General features: G+C 42.1%; 1 protein-coding gene across 6 annotated transcripts in view; it reads left to right on the top strand.

Moving 5' to 3' along the window:
* The window catches only part of LOC118370588 (DDB1- and CUL4-associated factor 6-like), a 40,702-nt gene that overhangs the window by 20,276 nt on the left and 3,855 nt on the right, over positions 1-16,571 (top strand). For 4 of the 6 annotated variants that reach the window (XM_035755642.2, XM_035755641.2, XM_035755640.2 and 1 more), the window contains 6 exons: positions 871-1,096; positions 7,208-7,320; positions 7,561-7,963; positions 8,110-8,139; positions 11,990-12,128; positions 13,938-14,094. In XM_035755642.2, coding sequence (XP_035611535.1) covers positions 871-1,096; positions 7,208-7,320; positions 7,561-7,963; positions 8,110-8,139; positions 11,990-12,128; positions 13,938-14,094 — 1,068 coding nt within the window. The remainder of the gene's footprint in view (positions 1-870; positions 1,097-7,207; positions 7,321-7,560; positions 7,964-8,109; positions 8,140-11,989; positions 12,129-13,937; positions 14,095-16,571) is intronic. The other 2 variants (XM_035755636.2, XM_035755637.2) reach the window with 2 other exon arrangements.

Here is a 16,571-nt window from a genome sequence, read left to right as displayed (position 1 = left end):
ATCTGCAATTAGAATGTCTGTCAAGGTGGGGAAGATGGATAAATTAGACTACTTAAACCATATAAACTGGAACAACCATCTCAATAATGGGTGAAATTAGTCCAACCGCTTACAGATTGAATTAGTGAAGTAAAATGTGTTATTTATCTTTGTGTATTATAAGATCAATGAATCAATGTGCATGCAGAAACATAGATATTAAACAAACTATTCTAAAAAGCAACCTGCAACAAAGCATCCTGGGAGATATGATCATGAGGGCCCTCCCACGTCTTTTTCATTCAGAGTTGACGCGGTAGAGTAACGATTCCACTGGGATTCAAATAACACTTAATTTATTCACCGCATGTGGCGTCAATTTGAATCCCATAGGTTAACCCCACTTGAACAACACTCCAATATAACACTCGCAACACTTTAAATGTTTTTTTTTTTTTACCTCAACACCAAGATTTTAACACCAGCAAATTTGCCATTGATCTACCTCAAATAACAATGCTGCATGTTGTCATCATATTATATTGTCATATATAGTAAAAAACATCAAATATAATCTAGTTGGCATGTTTTTAACCAACACAACTACAGACTACATTCTGCAAAGTGCTAACACTGAAATGGAATCTATTTGCAAAAATATTTTTAGTTTACACATTAGTTCATTGTTTTATCACAAAGTCTCAAATGTACCCAATGCCTTACGATGAATAACTGTGTTGAAAATGTATGGAGGCTAGTAGGGATTTTTACTTTGGTAACCAGGAGCCACTCAAAGACTAAACTATTGTCATATATATAAAGCTAATATATTCCACTTTATTAAATCTTTTTCTATTTCCCTTTCTTGCTCTCTCTATCTCTGTCTCTCAGGAGCATCAGAAGCTGTGAGTGTGGAGCAAAGTGCTGGAGCGAGTTCAATCAAGGTGAAAACCCAGTCTGTATCTTCCAGTGTAGCTGGAACCTCACCCGGGACACCCAGTAGCAGTACTGGACCAGGAGGTAGTCGAGCCAGCACAGCAGAACCAGTCCTGAGTTTACACTACAGCACTGAGGGAACCACTACCAGCACCATCAAACTGGACTTCACTGACGAGTGGTGAGCAAGCGAGTCTCTGACTCCACAGCTTAAAAGGCCAGAAGCACAACTTTACCCTATTCAAACTTTATGAGCTGATTTCACAGACCCAGGTTAAGCCTACTGCTGGAATGAAAAGCACGCTCCATGGAGATTTTGTTGTTGTTGTGACTTTGTTTTATTATTATCATTTTTATAAGACCTTAAAAACGAACACAAAAACAAACAAACAAAATGGCCACTATACCAAACATTCTTTAAAGTGAACAACATACACTACATGGCCAAATGTATGTGGACACCTGCTCGTCAAACATGTCATTCCAAAATCATGTGCGTTAATATGGAGTTTGTCCCCCCTTTGCTGCTATAACAGCCTCCACTCTTCTGGGAAGGCTTTCCACTAGATGTTGGAACATTGCTGTGGGGACTTGCTTCCATTCAGCTAAAAGAGCATTAGTGAGGTCGGGCACTGATGTTGGACGATTAGGTCTGGCTCACAGTCGGTGTTCAATTGATCCCAATGGTGTTTGATGGGGTTGAGTTCAGGGCTCTGTGCAGGCCAGTCAAGTTCTAACACACCGATCTCAACAAACCATTTCTGTATGGAACTCGCTTTGTTGGAAGCACAGAATCGTCTAGAATGTCATTGCAAAATAAGATACCATTTGATTGGTCACATACACATGGTTAGAAGATGTTATTGCGAGTGTAGCGAAATGCTTGTGCTTCTAATTCCGACAGTACAGCAATATCAATCAATTAATATCTAACAGGAATGGAATAAGAATATATACATATACTGTAAATATATGGATGAGCGATGACCGAGCGGCATAGACAAGAATAAATAGATGATATGAAATACAGTATATACATATGAGATGAGTAATGCAAGATATGTAAACATTATTAAAGTGTCATTATTAAAGTAACTAGTGATCCAGTACAGTTGAAGTCGGAAGTTTACATACATTTAGTTTGGAGTCATTAAAACTCGTTTTTCAACCACTCCACAAGTTTCTTGTTAACAAACTAGAGTTTTGGAAACTCGGTTAGGACATCTACTTTGTGCCTGACACAAGTAATTTTTCCAACAAATATTTACAGACAGATTATTTCACTTATAATTCACTATCACAATTCCAGTGGGTCAGAAGTTTACATACACTAAATTGTGCCTTTAAACAGCTTGGAAAATTCCAGAAAATTATGTCATGGCTTTAGAAGCTTCTGATAGGCTAATTTACATAATTTGAGTCAATTGGAGGTGTACCTGTGGATGTATTTCAAGGATTACCAACAAACTCGGTGCCTCTTTGCTTGACATCATGGGAACATCAAAATAAATCAGCCAAGACCTCAGTAAAACAATTGTAGACCTCCACAAATCTGGTTCATCCTTGGAAGCAATTTCTAAACACCTGAAGGTACCATGTTCATCTGTACAAACAATAGTACGCAAGTATAAACATCATGGGACCACGCAGCCATCATACCGCTCAGGAAGGAGATGGGTTCTGTCTCCTCGAAATTGCGAAAAGGGCAAATCAATCCCAGAACAACAGCAAGGGACCTTGTGAGGATGCTGGAGGAAACAGGTACAAAAGTATCTCTATCCACAGTAAAACAAGTCCTATATCTACATAAGGCCGCTCAGCAAGAAAGAAGCCACTGCTCCAAAACCACCATAAAAAAGCCAGACTATGGTTTGCAACTGCACATGGGGACAAAGATTGTACTTTTTGGAGAAATGTCCTCTGCTCTGATGAATCAAAAATAGAAAGGTTTGGCCATAATGACCATTGTTATGTTTGGAGGAAAAAGGGGGAGGCTTGCAAGCCGAAGAAAACCATCCCAACCGTGAAGCACGGGGGTGGCAGCATCATGTTGTGGGGGTGCTTTGCTGCAGGAGGGACTGGTGCACTTCACAAAATAGATGGCATCATGAGGTTGGAAGATGATGTGGATATATTGAAGCAGCATCTCAAGACATCAGTCAGGAAGTTAAATCTTGGTCGCAAATGGGTTTCCAAATGGACAATGACCCAAAGCATACTTCCAAAGTTGTGTCAAAATGGCTTAAGGACAACAAAGTCAAGGTATTGGAGTGGCCATCACAAAGCCCTGACCTCAGTCCTATAGGAAATTTGTGGGCAGAACTGAAAAAGCGTGTGCGAGCAAGGAGGCCTACAAACCTGACTCAGTTACTCCAGCTCTGTCAGGAGGAATGGGACAAAATTCACCCAAATTTATTGTGGGAAGTTTGTCGAAGGCTACGCGAAATGTTTGACCCAAGTTAAACAATTTAAAGGCAATGCTACCAAATACTAATTGAGTGTCTGTAAACTTCTGACCCACTGGGAATGTGATGAAACAAATAAAAGCTGAAATAAAGAATTTTCTCTTCTATTATTCTGACATTTCACATTCTTAAAATAAAGTGCTGATTCTAACTGACCTAAGACAGGGAGTTTTTACTTGGATTAAATGTCAGGAATTGTGAAAAACTGAGTTGAAAAGTATTTGGCTAATGTGTATGTAAATTTACGACATAAACTGAAAGGTAGCAGCTTCTCTGTGTTAGTGATGGCTGTTTAACAGTCTGGTGGCCTTGGAATAGAAGCTGTTTTTCAGTCTCTCGGTCCCAGCTTTGATGCACCTGTACTGACCTCGCCTTCTGGATGTATGCTGTAGCGTTAAGATTTCCCTTCACTGGAATGAAGAGGCCTAGCCCGAACCATGAAAAACAACCCCAGACCATTATTCCTCCTCCACCAAACATTACAGTTGGCACTATGCATTTTGGCAGGTAGTGTTCTCCTGGCATTCTCTAAACCCAGATTCTTACGTCGGACTGCCAGATGATGAAGCGTGATTCATCACTCCAAAGAACGCGTTTCCAATGCTCCAGCGTCTAATGGCGGCGAGCTTTATACCACTCCAGCCGATGCTTGTCATTGCGCATTGTGATCTTAGGCTTGTGTGTGGCTGCAGTTCTTGTGCTGAAGTTGCTTCCAGAGGCAGTTTGGAACTCGGTAGTGAGTAATGCAACTGAGGACATACGATTTTTACACGCTTCAACACTCGGCAGTCTCGTTCTGTGAGCTTGTGTGGCCTACCACTTCATGGCTAAGCCGTTGTTGCTCCTAGACATTTCCACTTCACAATAACAGCACTTAAAGTCGACCAGGGCAGCTCTAGCAGGGCAGTTATTTGGTGAACTGACTTGTAGGGAAGGTGGCATTCTATGACAATGTCACGTTGAAAGTTACTTATCTCTTCAGTACCGGCCATTCTACTGCCAATGTTTGTGGCAGTGTGCTCGATTTTATACACCTATCAGCAATGGGTGTAGCTGAAATAGCCAAATCCACTAATTTTAAGGTGTGTCCACATACTTTTGACCATGTAGTGTTTGTCTTCCAAATTGTATCAAATATTTCAGTTTTTTGTTTAACTTTATAACATACCAAATCTAAAGGGATGTAACTGCAGTGCCACGAAAAAGTATTTGGCCCCTTTCTAATTTTCTCTACTTTTGCATATTTTCGATGCTGAATGTTATCAGATCTTCAACCAAAGGGAACCTGAGTGAACAAATAACACAAAAATGATATACTTATTTAATGTATTTTATAAACAAATTTATGCAACACCAATGCCCAAGTGAAAAAGTAATTGCTCCCTTACACTCAATAACATTTTGTGCCACCTTTATCTGCAATGACTCCAACCAAACGCTTCCTGTAGTTGTTGATAAGTCTCTCACATCGCTGTGGAAGAAATTTGGCCCACTTTAGGTCTGCGCTAGTCAAAGTCCAGCCCTAATCCCAATTGAGAAGTTGTGACAGGACTTGAAACAAGCAGTTCATACTTGAAAACCCACAAATGTCGATGACTTAGAGCAGTTCTGCATGGAAGAGAGGGCCAAAATTCCTCCACAGCGACATGAGACTAATCAACAATGACAAATATAGTTGGAGAGCAGGCCATTTTATTTTATTTAAAAAGTTGGATGGAATAGAAACTGTCAGGGCCTGGAATAAATATGTCAAGCTTGGTAATATATTCCTTTTGATTATGTTGATCCTAACCCGAGTGGCGCAGCGGTCTAAGGCACTGTATCTCAGTGCAAGAGGCGTCACTACATTCCCTGGTTCGAATCCAGGCTGTTTCACATCCGGCTGTGATTGGGAGTCCAATAGGGAGAAGCACAATTGGCTCACCATCGTCCAGGTTTGGCCGGGGTAGGCCAAACACCAGGCCATCCTCCAAAAGTCTTCACCTCCCTGCGCGTGCAGATGCACTCACACCTGCCTGCTGCCATTCCTGAGCAAGCTCTGTACTGGTGGTGCCTCGATCCCGCAGCTGAATCAACTTTAGGAGACGGTCCTGGAGCTTGCTGGACTTTCTTGGGCGCCCTGAAGCCTTCTTCACAACAATTGAACCACTCTTCTTGAAGTTCTTGATGATCTGATAAATGGTTGATTTAGGTGCAATCTTACTGGCAGCTATATCCTTGCCTGTGAAGCCCTTTTTGTGCAAAGCGATGATGACGGCACATTTCCTTGCAGATAACCATGGTAGACAGAGGAAGAACAATTATCCCAAGCACCACCCTCCTTTTGAAGCTTCCAGTATGTTATTCGAACTCAATCAGCATGACAGAGTGATCTCCAGCCTTGTCCTCGTCAATACTTACACCTGTGTTAACGAGAGAATCACTGACTTGTCAGCTGGCAGGGCTGAAATGCAGTAGAAATGTTTTTTGGGGGATTCAGTTCATTTGCATGGCAAAGAGGGACTTTGCAATTAATTGCAATTCATCTGATCACTCTTCATAACATTCTGGAGTATATGCAAATCATACAAACTGAGGCAGCAGACTTTGAAAATTAATATTTGTGTCATTCTCAAACAATTTGGGCACGACTCTGTGTGTGTGTATATATATATTATTTTTTTATTAAAAAATTCCTCTCTCTCCTACATAACTATATGTAATAAATATACACTGAACAAAAATATGCAACAATTAAAAATATTTGACTGAGTTAAAATTCATATAAGGAAATTAGTCATTTGAAATAAATTAATTAGGCCCTAATATATTGATTTCACTTGACTGGGAAGGTGAGCATTTTCCCACTGCAGTCAGGTCAAGCACCTGGTGTAGACGACGAACACGCAGATGAGCTTCCTTGAGACGGTTTCTGACAGTTTTTGCAGAAATTCTTTGGTTGTGCAAACCCACAGTTTCATCAGCTGGCCAAGTGTCTGGTCTCAGACGATCCCGCAGGTGAAGAAGCCGGATGTGGAGGTCCTGGGCTGGTGTGGTTGCACATGGTCTGCCGTTGTGAAGCCGGTTGGAAGTACTTCCAAATTATCTAAAACAACGGATGCGGCTTATGGTAGAGAAGAACAATTAACAATTATCTGGTAACAGCTCTGTTGGACAGTCCTGCAGTCAGCATACCAATTGCACGCTCCCTCAAAACATGAGACATCTGTGACATTGTGTTGTGTGACAAAATTGTACATTTTTGTTGCCTTTTGTTGTCCCCAGCACAAGGTGCACCTGTGTAATGATCATACTGTTTAATCAGCTTCTTGATATGCCACACCTGTCAGGTGGATGGATTATCCTGGCAAGGGATAAATGCTCATTAACAGGAATGTAAACAAATTTGTGCACAAAAAGAGAAATAAGCTTTTTGTGTGTATGGACATTTTCGGGGATCTTTTATTTCAGCTCATGAAACATGGAACCAACACTTTACATGTTGCGTTTTATATTTTTGTTCAGTGTGTGTGTGTGTGTGCGTGTGCGTGTGTGTATTTATATATATAATATTACTTATGATTCCATTGGTAAGTCCATTGCCCAACTAGGACTAAATTACACATTATTTATTTTATTAATTACAATTATTATTTAAAAAAATGTATATAAAAAAATCTTAATGAAATACGGAACATACTAAATATCGAGGGAAACTGACCCTTGATGTTCAGATTTTTTTCTCATCAAATAAATCCACAATCTCATTTTGGTGACCATGTTTCTCAGGTGTTCTTTAAGAAAGACTCACCCCCCCCCTCACCCCCTCACACACACACACACTTTAGGAGCAGCAGAGCCTCCAGTTCCAGGGGAAGTGGAGGGCCCAAACAGTCAGAGGCAGCAGGGGCCGTCCAGACCAGAGAGGGACTCTCGGCAGAGAGCTCTGCCTCAGCGCAGGGTGAGGACTAGAGCGGCCGAGTGGCCGTGATTGTTACTGCACTCTATGGGATACCATGTGTAGTACTGATCTGGTGGGCATGACATCAAATATTGGATGGTTTTATTCAGTGGGTCACACGAAAACACCATTAGGTCCACTTAGTTTCTGACATATTGCCCTGACGTAGACAACTGTTCAGTTATTGAGCCTCATAATGACCACATCTCTCTCGCTTTCTCTCTCCTCCTTCAATACCAGCAGCTGCGGCTGGTTTAGAGCCCTCAAGCCAGAGCAGGGTTGCTGCTCCCCACACCGACCCAGTGTGTGAGGCTGGGGGTGCCTCCGCTGCCTCTTCCAGCACCCAGGGATACATGCCCACCCAGGCCCCAGCACAAGTCTCCTCTGTGGGGGAGAGTTTGACTGCCTCGCCCCTGGAGAGGAGCCAGGGTGTGGGTGCGGAGGACACCTCTGGGGGGTGCAGGAGAGAGCAGCCTGCTGGGGAGGGGGGGTATGGGGGTCCAACAGGACCAGGGGGGCAGGGGGTTCCAATGGGACCGGGTGGGCAGAGCCAACCCTCCCGTAGCAACCAGGATTCAGAGGACAGTGATGACGACCCAATTCTTATCCCCTCAGCGAGGTACAGAGGAGGACAGGGACAGAGGTACGACTACAACACGGCAGTTCATATACACACACACACACACTATTTTGATGTATATTTTCTCCATGTTGTGAGGACTCCTTTTCTCTTCTTCTGTGTGGTTTATTACGATGATGATTCTGCTATACACATATATCAAATTTCAGAGGATCAGCGGTAGGCGATAGGATGATCAGGTAACATCTGTGTGTTGACAACTTAAACATCTAACCTGCAAGGTGTGCAGTGCTCATAGAAAACTTGTAACTTCCAAAACTACTGCTACCATGAGTCCAAGCAACCCCCTGAGACTACTGTACGTCTATACCTAGAAGGCGTCGAGCTTGTAGTTTTCACCAGCATTATTAAGCCTTGTGTGTGGGCACTGTTGTGAAACACTAATCGTGTGAGCATGCATATGCATGTGAGTATCACCACCACCATTTGCTAAGAGGAGAGCTATTAGCTTCATCATCCCTGGCAGATTACCTAGCGATATCACCAGGGTAACAGGCAACACCAGTGATGCAACAGCCAATGAATGAATGAATGAAGCCCTACAATCCCTGGAGAAAATGTAGATAATGCCTATGGTAATATAGCCAGCTTAGACTGAGTGTAGTACTTAGATTACTCATTGTTTGCTCACAACAAGATTGATAGGATAAAGATGTGTACATACTGTATATACAGTGCATTCGGAAAGTATTCAGACCCCTTGACTTTTTCCATACTTACAGTGCCTTGCGAAAGTATTCGGCCCCCTTGAACTTTGCCACACTTTTGCCACACTTCAAACATAAAGATATAAAACTGTATTTTTTTGTGAAGAATCAACAACAAGTGGGACACAATCATGAAGTGGAACGACATTTATTGGATATTTCAAACTTTTTTAACAAGTCAAAAACTGAAAAATTGGGCGTGCAAAATGATTCAGCCCCTTTACTTTCAGTGCAGCAAACTCTCTCCAGAAGTTCAGTGAGGATCTCTGAATGATCCAATGTTGACCTAAATGACTAATGATGATAAATACAATCCACCTGTGTGTAATCAAGTCTCCGTATAAATGCACCTGCACTGTGATAGTCTTAGAGGTCCGTTAAAAGCGCAGAGAGCATCATGAAGAACAAGGAACACACCAGGCAGGTCCGAGATACTGCTGTGAAGAAGTTTAAAGCCGGATTTGGGTACAAAAATATTTCCCAAGCTTTAAACATCCCAAGGAGCACTGTGCAAGCGATAATATTGAAATGGAAGGAGTATCAGACCACTGCAAATCTACCAAGACCTGGCCGTCCCTCTAAACTTTCAGCTCATACAAGGAGAAGACTGATCAGAGATGCAGCCAAGAGGCCCATGATCACTCTGGATGAACTGCAGAGATCTACAGCTGAGGTGGGAGACTCTGTCCATAGGACAACAATCAGTCGTATATTGCACAAATCTGGCCTTTATGGAAGAGTGGCAAGAAGAAAGCCATTTCTTAAAGATATCCATAAAAAGTGTTGTTTAAAGTTTGCCACAAGCCACCTGGGAGACACACCAAACATGTGGAAGAAGGTGCTCTGGTCAGATGAAACCAAAATTGAACTTTTTGGCAACAATGCAAAACGTTATGTTTGGCGTAAAAGCAACACAGCTCATCACCCTGAACACACTATCCCCACTGTCAAACATGGTGGTGGCAGCATCATGGTTTGGGCCTGCTTTTCTTCAGCAGGGACAGGGAAGATGGTTAAAATTGATGGGAAGATGGATGGAGCCAAATACAGGACCATTCTGGAAGAAAACCTGATGGAGTCTGCAAAAGACCTGAGACTGGGACGGAGATTTGTCTTCCAACAAGACAATGATCCAAAACATAAAGCAAAATCTACAATGGAATGGTTAAAAAATAAACATATCGAGGTGTTAGAATGGCCAAGTCAAAGTCCAGACCTGAATCCAATCGAGAATCTGTGGAAAGAACTGAAAACTGCTGTTCACAAATGCTCTCCATCCAACCTCACTGAGCTCGAGCTGTTTTGCAACGAGGAATGGGAAAAAATTTCAGTCTCTCGATGTGCAAAACTGATAGAGACATACCCCAAGCGACTTACAGCTGTAATCGCAGCAAAAGGTGGCGCTACAAAGTATTAACTTAAGGGGGCTGAATAATTTTGCTCGCCCAATTTTTCAGTTTTTGATTTGTTAATAAAGTTTGAAATATCCAATAAATGTCGTTCCACTTCATGATTGTGTCCCACTTGTTGTTGATTCTTCACAAAAAAATACATTACATTTACAGTTACATTTAAGTCATTTAGCAGACGCTCTTATCCAGAGCGACTTACAAATTGGTGCATACACCTTATGACATCCAGTGGAACAGCCACTTGCATCTAAATCTTTTTTTGGGGGGGGGGGGGTGAGAAGGATTACTTACCCTTACTTACCCTATCCTAGGTATTCCTACATTCCTAATACAGTTTTATATCTTTATGTTTGAAGCCTGAAATGTGGCAAAAGGTCGCAAAGTTCAAGGGGGCCGAATACTTTCGCAAGGCACTGTATTACGTTACAGCCTTATTCTAAAATTGTTGAACAATTTCCCCCCCCCCCTCAATCTACACACAATACCCCATAATGACGAAGCAACATTTTTTGCAATTGATAAAAAAATATATTAAAAAACGGAAATATCACATTTACATAAGTATTCAGACCCTTTACGCAGTACTTTGTTGAAGCACCTTTGGCAGCGATTACAGCCTCTCGTCTTCTTGGGTAGGACGCTACAAGCTTGGCACACCTGTATTTGGAGAGTTTCTCCCATTGTTCTCTGCAGATCCTCTTAAGCTCTGTCAGGTTGGATGGGGAGCGTCACTGCTCAGCTATTTTCAGGTCTCTCCAGAGATGTTTGATCAGGTTCAAGTCCGGGTTCTGGCTAGGCCACTCAAGGACATTCAAAGACTTGTCCTGAAGCCAGTCCTGTATTATCTTGGCTGTGTGCTTAGGGTCGTTGTCCTGTTTAGAAGGTGAACTTTCGCCCCAGTCTGAGGTCCTGAGCGCTCTGGAGCAGGTTTTTATCAAGGATCTCTCTGTACTTTTCTCTGTTCATCTTTCCTTCGATCCTGACTAGTCCCCCAGTCACTGCCTCTGAAAAAACATCCCCACAGCATGTTACTGCCACCACCATGCTTCACCATAGGGATGGTGCCATGTTTCCTCCAGACGTTACACTTTCTTTGACCTCATGGCTTGGTTTTTGCTCTGATATGCACTGTCAACTGTGGGACCTTATGTAGACAGGTGTGTCTTTCCAAATCATGTCCAATCAATTGAATTTACCACAGGTGGACTCCAACCAAGTTGTAGAAACATCTCAAGGATGATCAATGGAAACAGGATGCACAAGCTCAATTTCAAATCTGTATTTCGTTTAGAATTTTTTTATTAATTTGCAAATATTTCTAAAACCCGTTTTTGCTTTGTCAATATGGGGAATTGTGTGTAGAACACCTGTTCGTTCCATTACATAAACTGACCAGCTGAATGATACAATTCCTTATTGATGCCACTTGTTAAATCCACTTCAATCAGTGTAGGCCTTGAGACATGGATTGTGTATGTGTGCCATTCAGAGCGTGAATGGGCAAGACAAAAGATTAAAGTGCCCTTGAACGGAGTATGGTAGTAGGTGCCAGGCGCACCAGTTTGTGTCAAGAACTGCAATGCAGCAGTGTTTTTCACCTTCAACAGTTTTCTGTGTGTTTCAAGAATGGTCCACCACCCAAAGGACATTCAGCCAACTTGTGGAACCCTTTCAACACCTTGTGAGTCCATGTCCCGACGAATTGAGGCTGTTCTGGGGGCAAAGAGGATGGTGGGGGTGCAACTCAATACTAGGAAGGTGTTCTTAATGTTTTGTACACTGGATAGATAGATAGATGCTTAGTATTCACTTCCCTCTCTGCAGATATAGAGTGAAAGATATTAACTGTCAATACTGTATATAACTTGTGTGTGTCTCTTTGTGTCGCTGCGTCTGTCGGCGTGTGTCAGACGCTCTGCTGCGGCCCGTATCCAGGAGTTGTTTCGTCGGAGGAAGGAGAGGAGAGAGATGGAGGAGAGCGAGACCCAGAATATCAGGAGACCTTCAGTCAAAATGGTCTACAAGGGACACCGTAACTCCAGGACAATGGTACGCTAATCTTCACTTCCGACTTCGGTTACTTCTGGTCCCTATTTTACAGCTGATTCTAGATCAGCTCACTTCTACCTGAGCCCCTACTGAAAACATCATGCGAAGAGCAACAAACTCATCATGGGCCAGATAGAGAGAAAGATTCTATTAGGACTCTCTGAAGAACTGTGACAATTGTTGCTGAGTGAACTCTAGTCCTGGTTTAATAGAGTAAGAAAGATATACACTACAGTTCAAAAGTTTGGGGTCACTTAGAAATTTCCTCGTTTTTGAAAGAAAAGCTCATTTTTTATGTCCATTAAAATAACATCACATTGATCAGAAATACAGTGTAAACGTTGTAAATGACTATTGTAGTCGGAAACGGCAGATTTTTTATGGAATATCTACATAGGCATACAGAGGCCCATTATCAGCAACCATCACACCTGTGTTCCAATGGCACGTTGTGTTAGCTAATCCAAGTTTATCATTTTAAAAGGCTAATTGGTCATTAGAAAACCCTTTTGCAATTATGTTAGACAGCTGAAAACTGTTGTTCTGATTAAAGAAGCAATAAAACCGGCCTTCTTTAGACTAGTTGAGTATCGGGCACACCTGTTAATTGAAATGCATTCCAGGTGACAACCTCATGATGCTGATTGAGAGAATGCCAAGAGTGTGCAAAACTGTCCTCGAGGCATAGGGTGGCTACTTTGAAGAATCTCAAATATATTTTGATTTGTTTAACACTTTGGTTTACTACATTATTCCATATGTGTTATTTCATAGTTTTGATGTGTTCAGTATTATTCAACAATGTAGAAAATTGTAAAAATAAGGAAAACCTTGAATGACTGGTACTGTGGGTATATATATATATAGAGAGAGAGAGAGAGCATTCAGAAAGTATTAAGACCCCTTGACTTCTTCCACATTTTGTTACGTTACAGCCTTATTCTGAAATGAATTAAATAAATATTGTCCATCGTCAATATACACACAATAACCCACACTGACAAAGTGAAAACAGTCAGACCCTTTGCTATGAGACTCGAAATTAAGCTCAGGTGCCTCCTGTTTTCATTTCATCATTTCATTATCCTTGAGATGTTTCTACAATTTGATTGGAGTCCAACTGTGGGAAAAATCAATTGATTGGACATGATTTGCAGAGGCACACACCTGTCTATATATGGTCCCACAGTTGACAGGGCATGTCAGAGAAAAAAACAAGACATGAGGTCGAAGGAATTGTCCGTAGAGCTCCAACACAGGATTGTGTCGAGGCACAGATACCCAAACATTTCTGCAGCATTGAAGGTCCCCAAGAACACAGTGGCCTCCATCATTCTTGAATGGAAAAAGTTTGGAACCACCAAGACTCTTCCTAGAGCTGGTCGCCCGGTCAAACTGAGCAATCGGGAGAGAAGGGCCTCGATCAGGGAGGTGACTAAGAACCTAATGGTCATTCTGACAGAGCTCCAGAGTTCCTCTGTGGAGATGGGAGAACCTCCCAGAAGGACAACCACCTCTGCAGCCACTCTTCAGTAAAATGCACATGACAGCCTGCTTGGAGTTTGCCAAGTCTCTGATTGTCCTTGAGTGGCCCAGCCAGAGCCTGGACTTGAACCCTTTCGAACATCTCTGGAGAAACCTGAAAATAGCTGTGCAGCGACACTCCCCATCCAACCTGATGTATTTAATCCATTTTAGAATAAGGCTGTAACTTAACAAAATGTGGAAAAAACGGGAAGGGGTCTGAATACTTTCTGAATGCATTTAACATTCATTTATCTACGCCAATGATTTGTGTGTTTTCTGTAGATTAAGGAGTCGTGTTTCTGGGGAAACAACTTTGTGATGAGCGGTTCAGACTGCGGACACATCTTCATCTGGGACAGACACACGGGGGAGCACCTGATGCTGCTGGAGGCCGACAATCACGTAGTAAACTGCCTCCAGCCACACCCCTACGACCCCAGTGAGTTGTATTTATTTTGTATTCCTTATTTTACCAGGTCCGTTGACTGAGAATACTTTCTTATTTACAGCAATGGCCCAGGGAAAGTAACAAAACATAGTAAGAATAATAGTTAATATACACAATGTATAAGCATGCAAATGTTTTTTTTTATAAAAACCTCAAATCAAGAAACAAACACATTCTCAGTGATTTCCACAACCAGTTGGAGTAGCCAGACAATTAGTAAAAGTTGCCAACCATGCTTCCAGGGCCCGTGTTAAGAAATGTATGCCGAACAAACTCTATTTTGGTGGCCTCTGGTACATACCAATGCTAGATTGTATTTTCAAACTGCTACTACCAGAAAATGACACTGATTAAATTGTTAACACTTTTACAGTGTTAGTTTTATCAGCTGTTGTACAATATGATATAAAACACAGGATAAATTTAATTTTGACTCCACTGATAATTATTTAAGAGTCTGCTGACTTCCTCAAGCTTCCTTAAAGAGGTATTTTGTCAGCTATCTGCAATACAGGTATGATTGAAGAATGAAGCAGGTGTTAAACATGGACTTTGCTACACAGAAAGTAGCAATTGACTACTCCGTTGTCAACACTTTGATTTAAATCAGTAGACCTATATCAATATCTTTTAAAATAATTAAATCTGTTTTCTTTTATCATATTTTGGACCAGAGTGAGGCTCACTCTTCACTGCAGTGAGGAGAATTTCACAGTTTTCATAAGTTATCTGCAGATAATCTCCCCAAAAGACTACCAGTATGCAAATTAGGAAGCCAAATGAACGGCTCTCTTACCGATGCTATTTCGGTAGGCTGCTGACAAGTCATTTACTTTAATGTCACTGTCTGGCAAGTTCTGATGGACTACATTTCGAAAATACTATATGGTTACTTGTCCCGATGCGATACCATGGACATATAATTATGTTGTATGATTTATGAATGGCAAAGATATGAGATCGACTTTATTCAGTCTGTTCAACACCTTTCATATACTACATGCATACACACACACGATAACATACGCACAGTACATACACATGGATTTAGTACTGTAGATGTGTGGTAGTGGTGGAGTAGGGGCCTAAAGCCACACAGTGTGTTTGTAATGTTTTTAAAATTGTATAAACTGCCTTAATTTTGCTGGACCCCAAGAAGAGTAGCTGCTGCCTTGGCAGCAAATCCATAATAAATACAAATACAAATATTAAAGCTTGCTGTTTGTCAATCAAAGCACATTAAATAGCCTATGCGCCGCCACTCCGTGGCTGCATATTAAACACGCCAGGTTCCAACCTGAACTTTTTTTTGTCAGTGGCCCGATTGGGCCAGTTGGCCAAAAATCCACTGACCGAACAGCATTTCTACTTTCCCAGACATGGTGTAATTCTTCAATGCATTGGGGTCATGTAGGGCCTATAGATTGGTGGCTGGTCTCAGACAATCCCGCAGGTGAAGAAGCTGGATGTGGAGGTCCTGGACTGGCATGGTTACACGTGGTCTGCAGTTGTGAGGCCAGTTGGGCGTAATGCCAAATACTTAAACGACGTTGGAAGCGACTTATGGCAGAGAAATTAACATTCAATTCTCTAGCAACAACTCTGGTGGACATTCCTGCAGTCAGCATGCCCATTGCACACTCCTTCAAAACTTGAGACATCTGTGGCATTCTGTTGTGTGACAAAACTGCACATTTTAGAGTGACCTTTTATTGTTCCCATCACAAAGTGCACCTGTGTAATGATCATGCTGTTTAATCAGCTTCTTGATATGCCACACCTGTCAGGTGGATGGATTATCTTGGCAAAGGAAAAATGCTCACTAACAGGAAATAAGCCCTTTGTGCGTATGGAAAATGTATAGGATCTTATATTTCCAGTCATAAAACATGGGGCCAACACTTTACATTTTGCGTTTATATTTTTGTTAAATTTAGCTGGGTCGCCCCGTCCTGTCCTAGGGGTCCACCGCCCTGCAGCGCCCCAACCCAATTCACACAGGACACCGAATAGGACAGGAGAAGTACTCCAGATATAACAAACTGACCCTAGCCCCCCGACACATAAACTACTGCAGCATAAATACTGGAGGCTGAGACAGGAGGGGTCAGGAGACACTGTGACCCCATCCGAGGACACCCCCGGACAGGGCCAAACAGGAAGGATATAACCCCACCCACTTTGCCAAAGCACAGCCCCCACACCACTAGAGGGATATCTTCAACCACCAACTTACCATCCTGAGACAAGACTGAGGGGTGCCAACCCAATCAATCCCTATCCCAGTCTGCTGTTCCCACATGCTTCAAAAGGGCCACCATTGTTCCTGTTCCCAAGAAAGCTAAGGTAACTGAGCTAAACAACTATCGCCCCGTAGCACTCACTTCTGTCATCATGAAGTGCTTTGAGAGTCAAGGATCATATCACCTCCACCCTACCTGACACCCTGGACCCACTCCAATTTGCTT

The sequence above is a fragment of the Oncorhynchus keta genome, chromosome 7, assembly GCF_023373465.1.
Source record: "Oncorhynchus keta strain PuntledgeMale-10-30-2019 chromosome 7, Oket_V2, whole genome shotgun sequence".
NCBI lineage: Eukaryota > Metazoa > Chordata > Actinopteri > Salmoniformes > Salmonidae > Oncorhynchus > Oncorhynchus keta.
The sequence above is the reverse complement of the archived record's forward strand: the minus strand, read 5'-3'. Positions and strand labels throughout refer to the sequence as shown.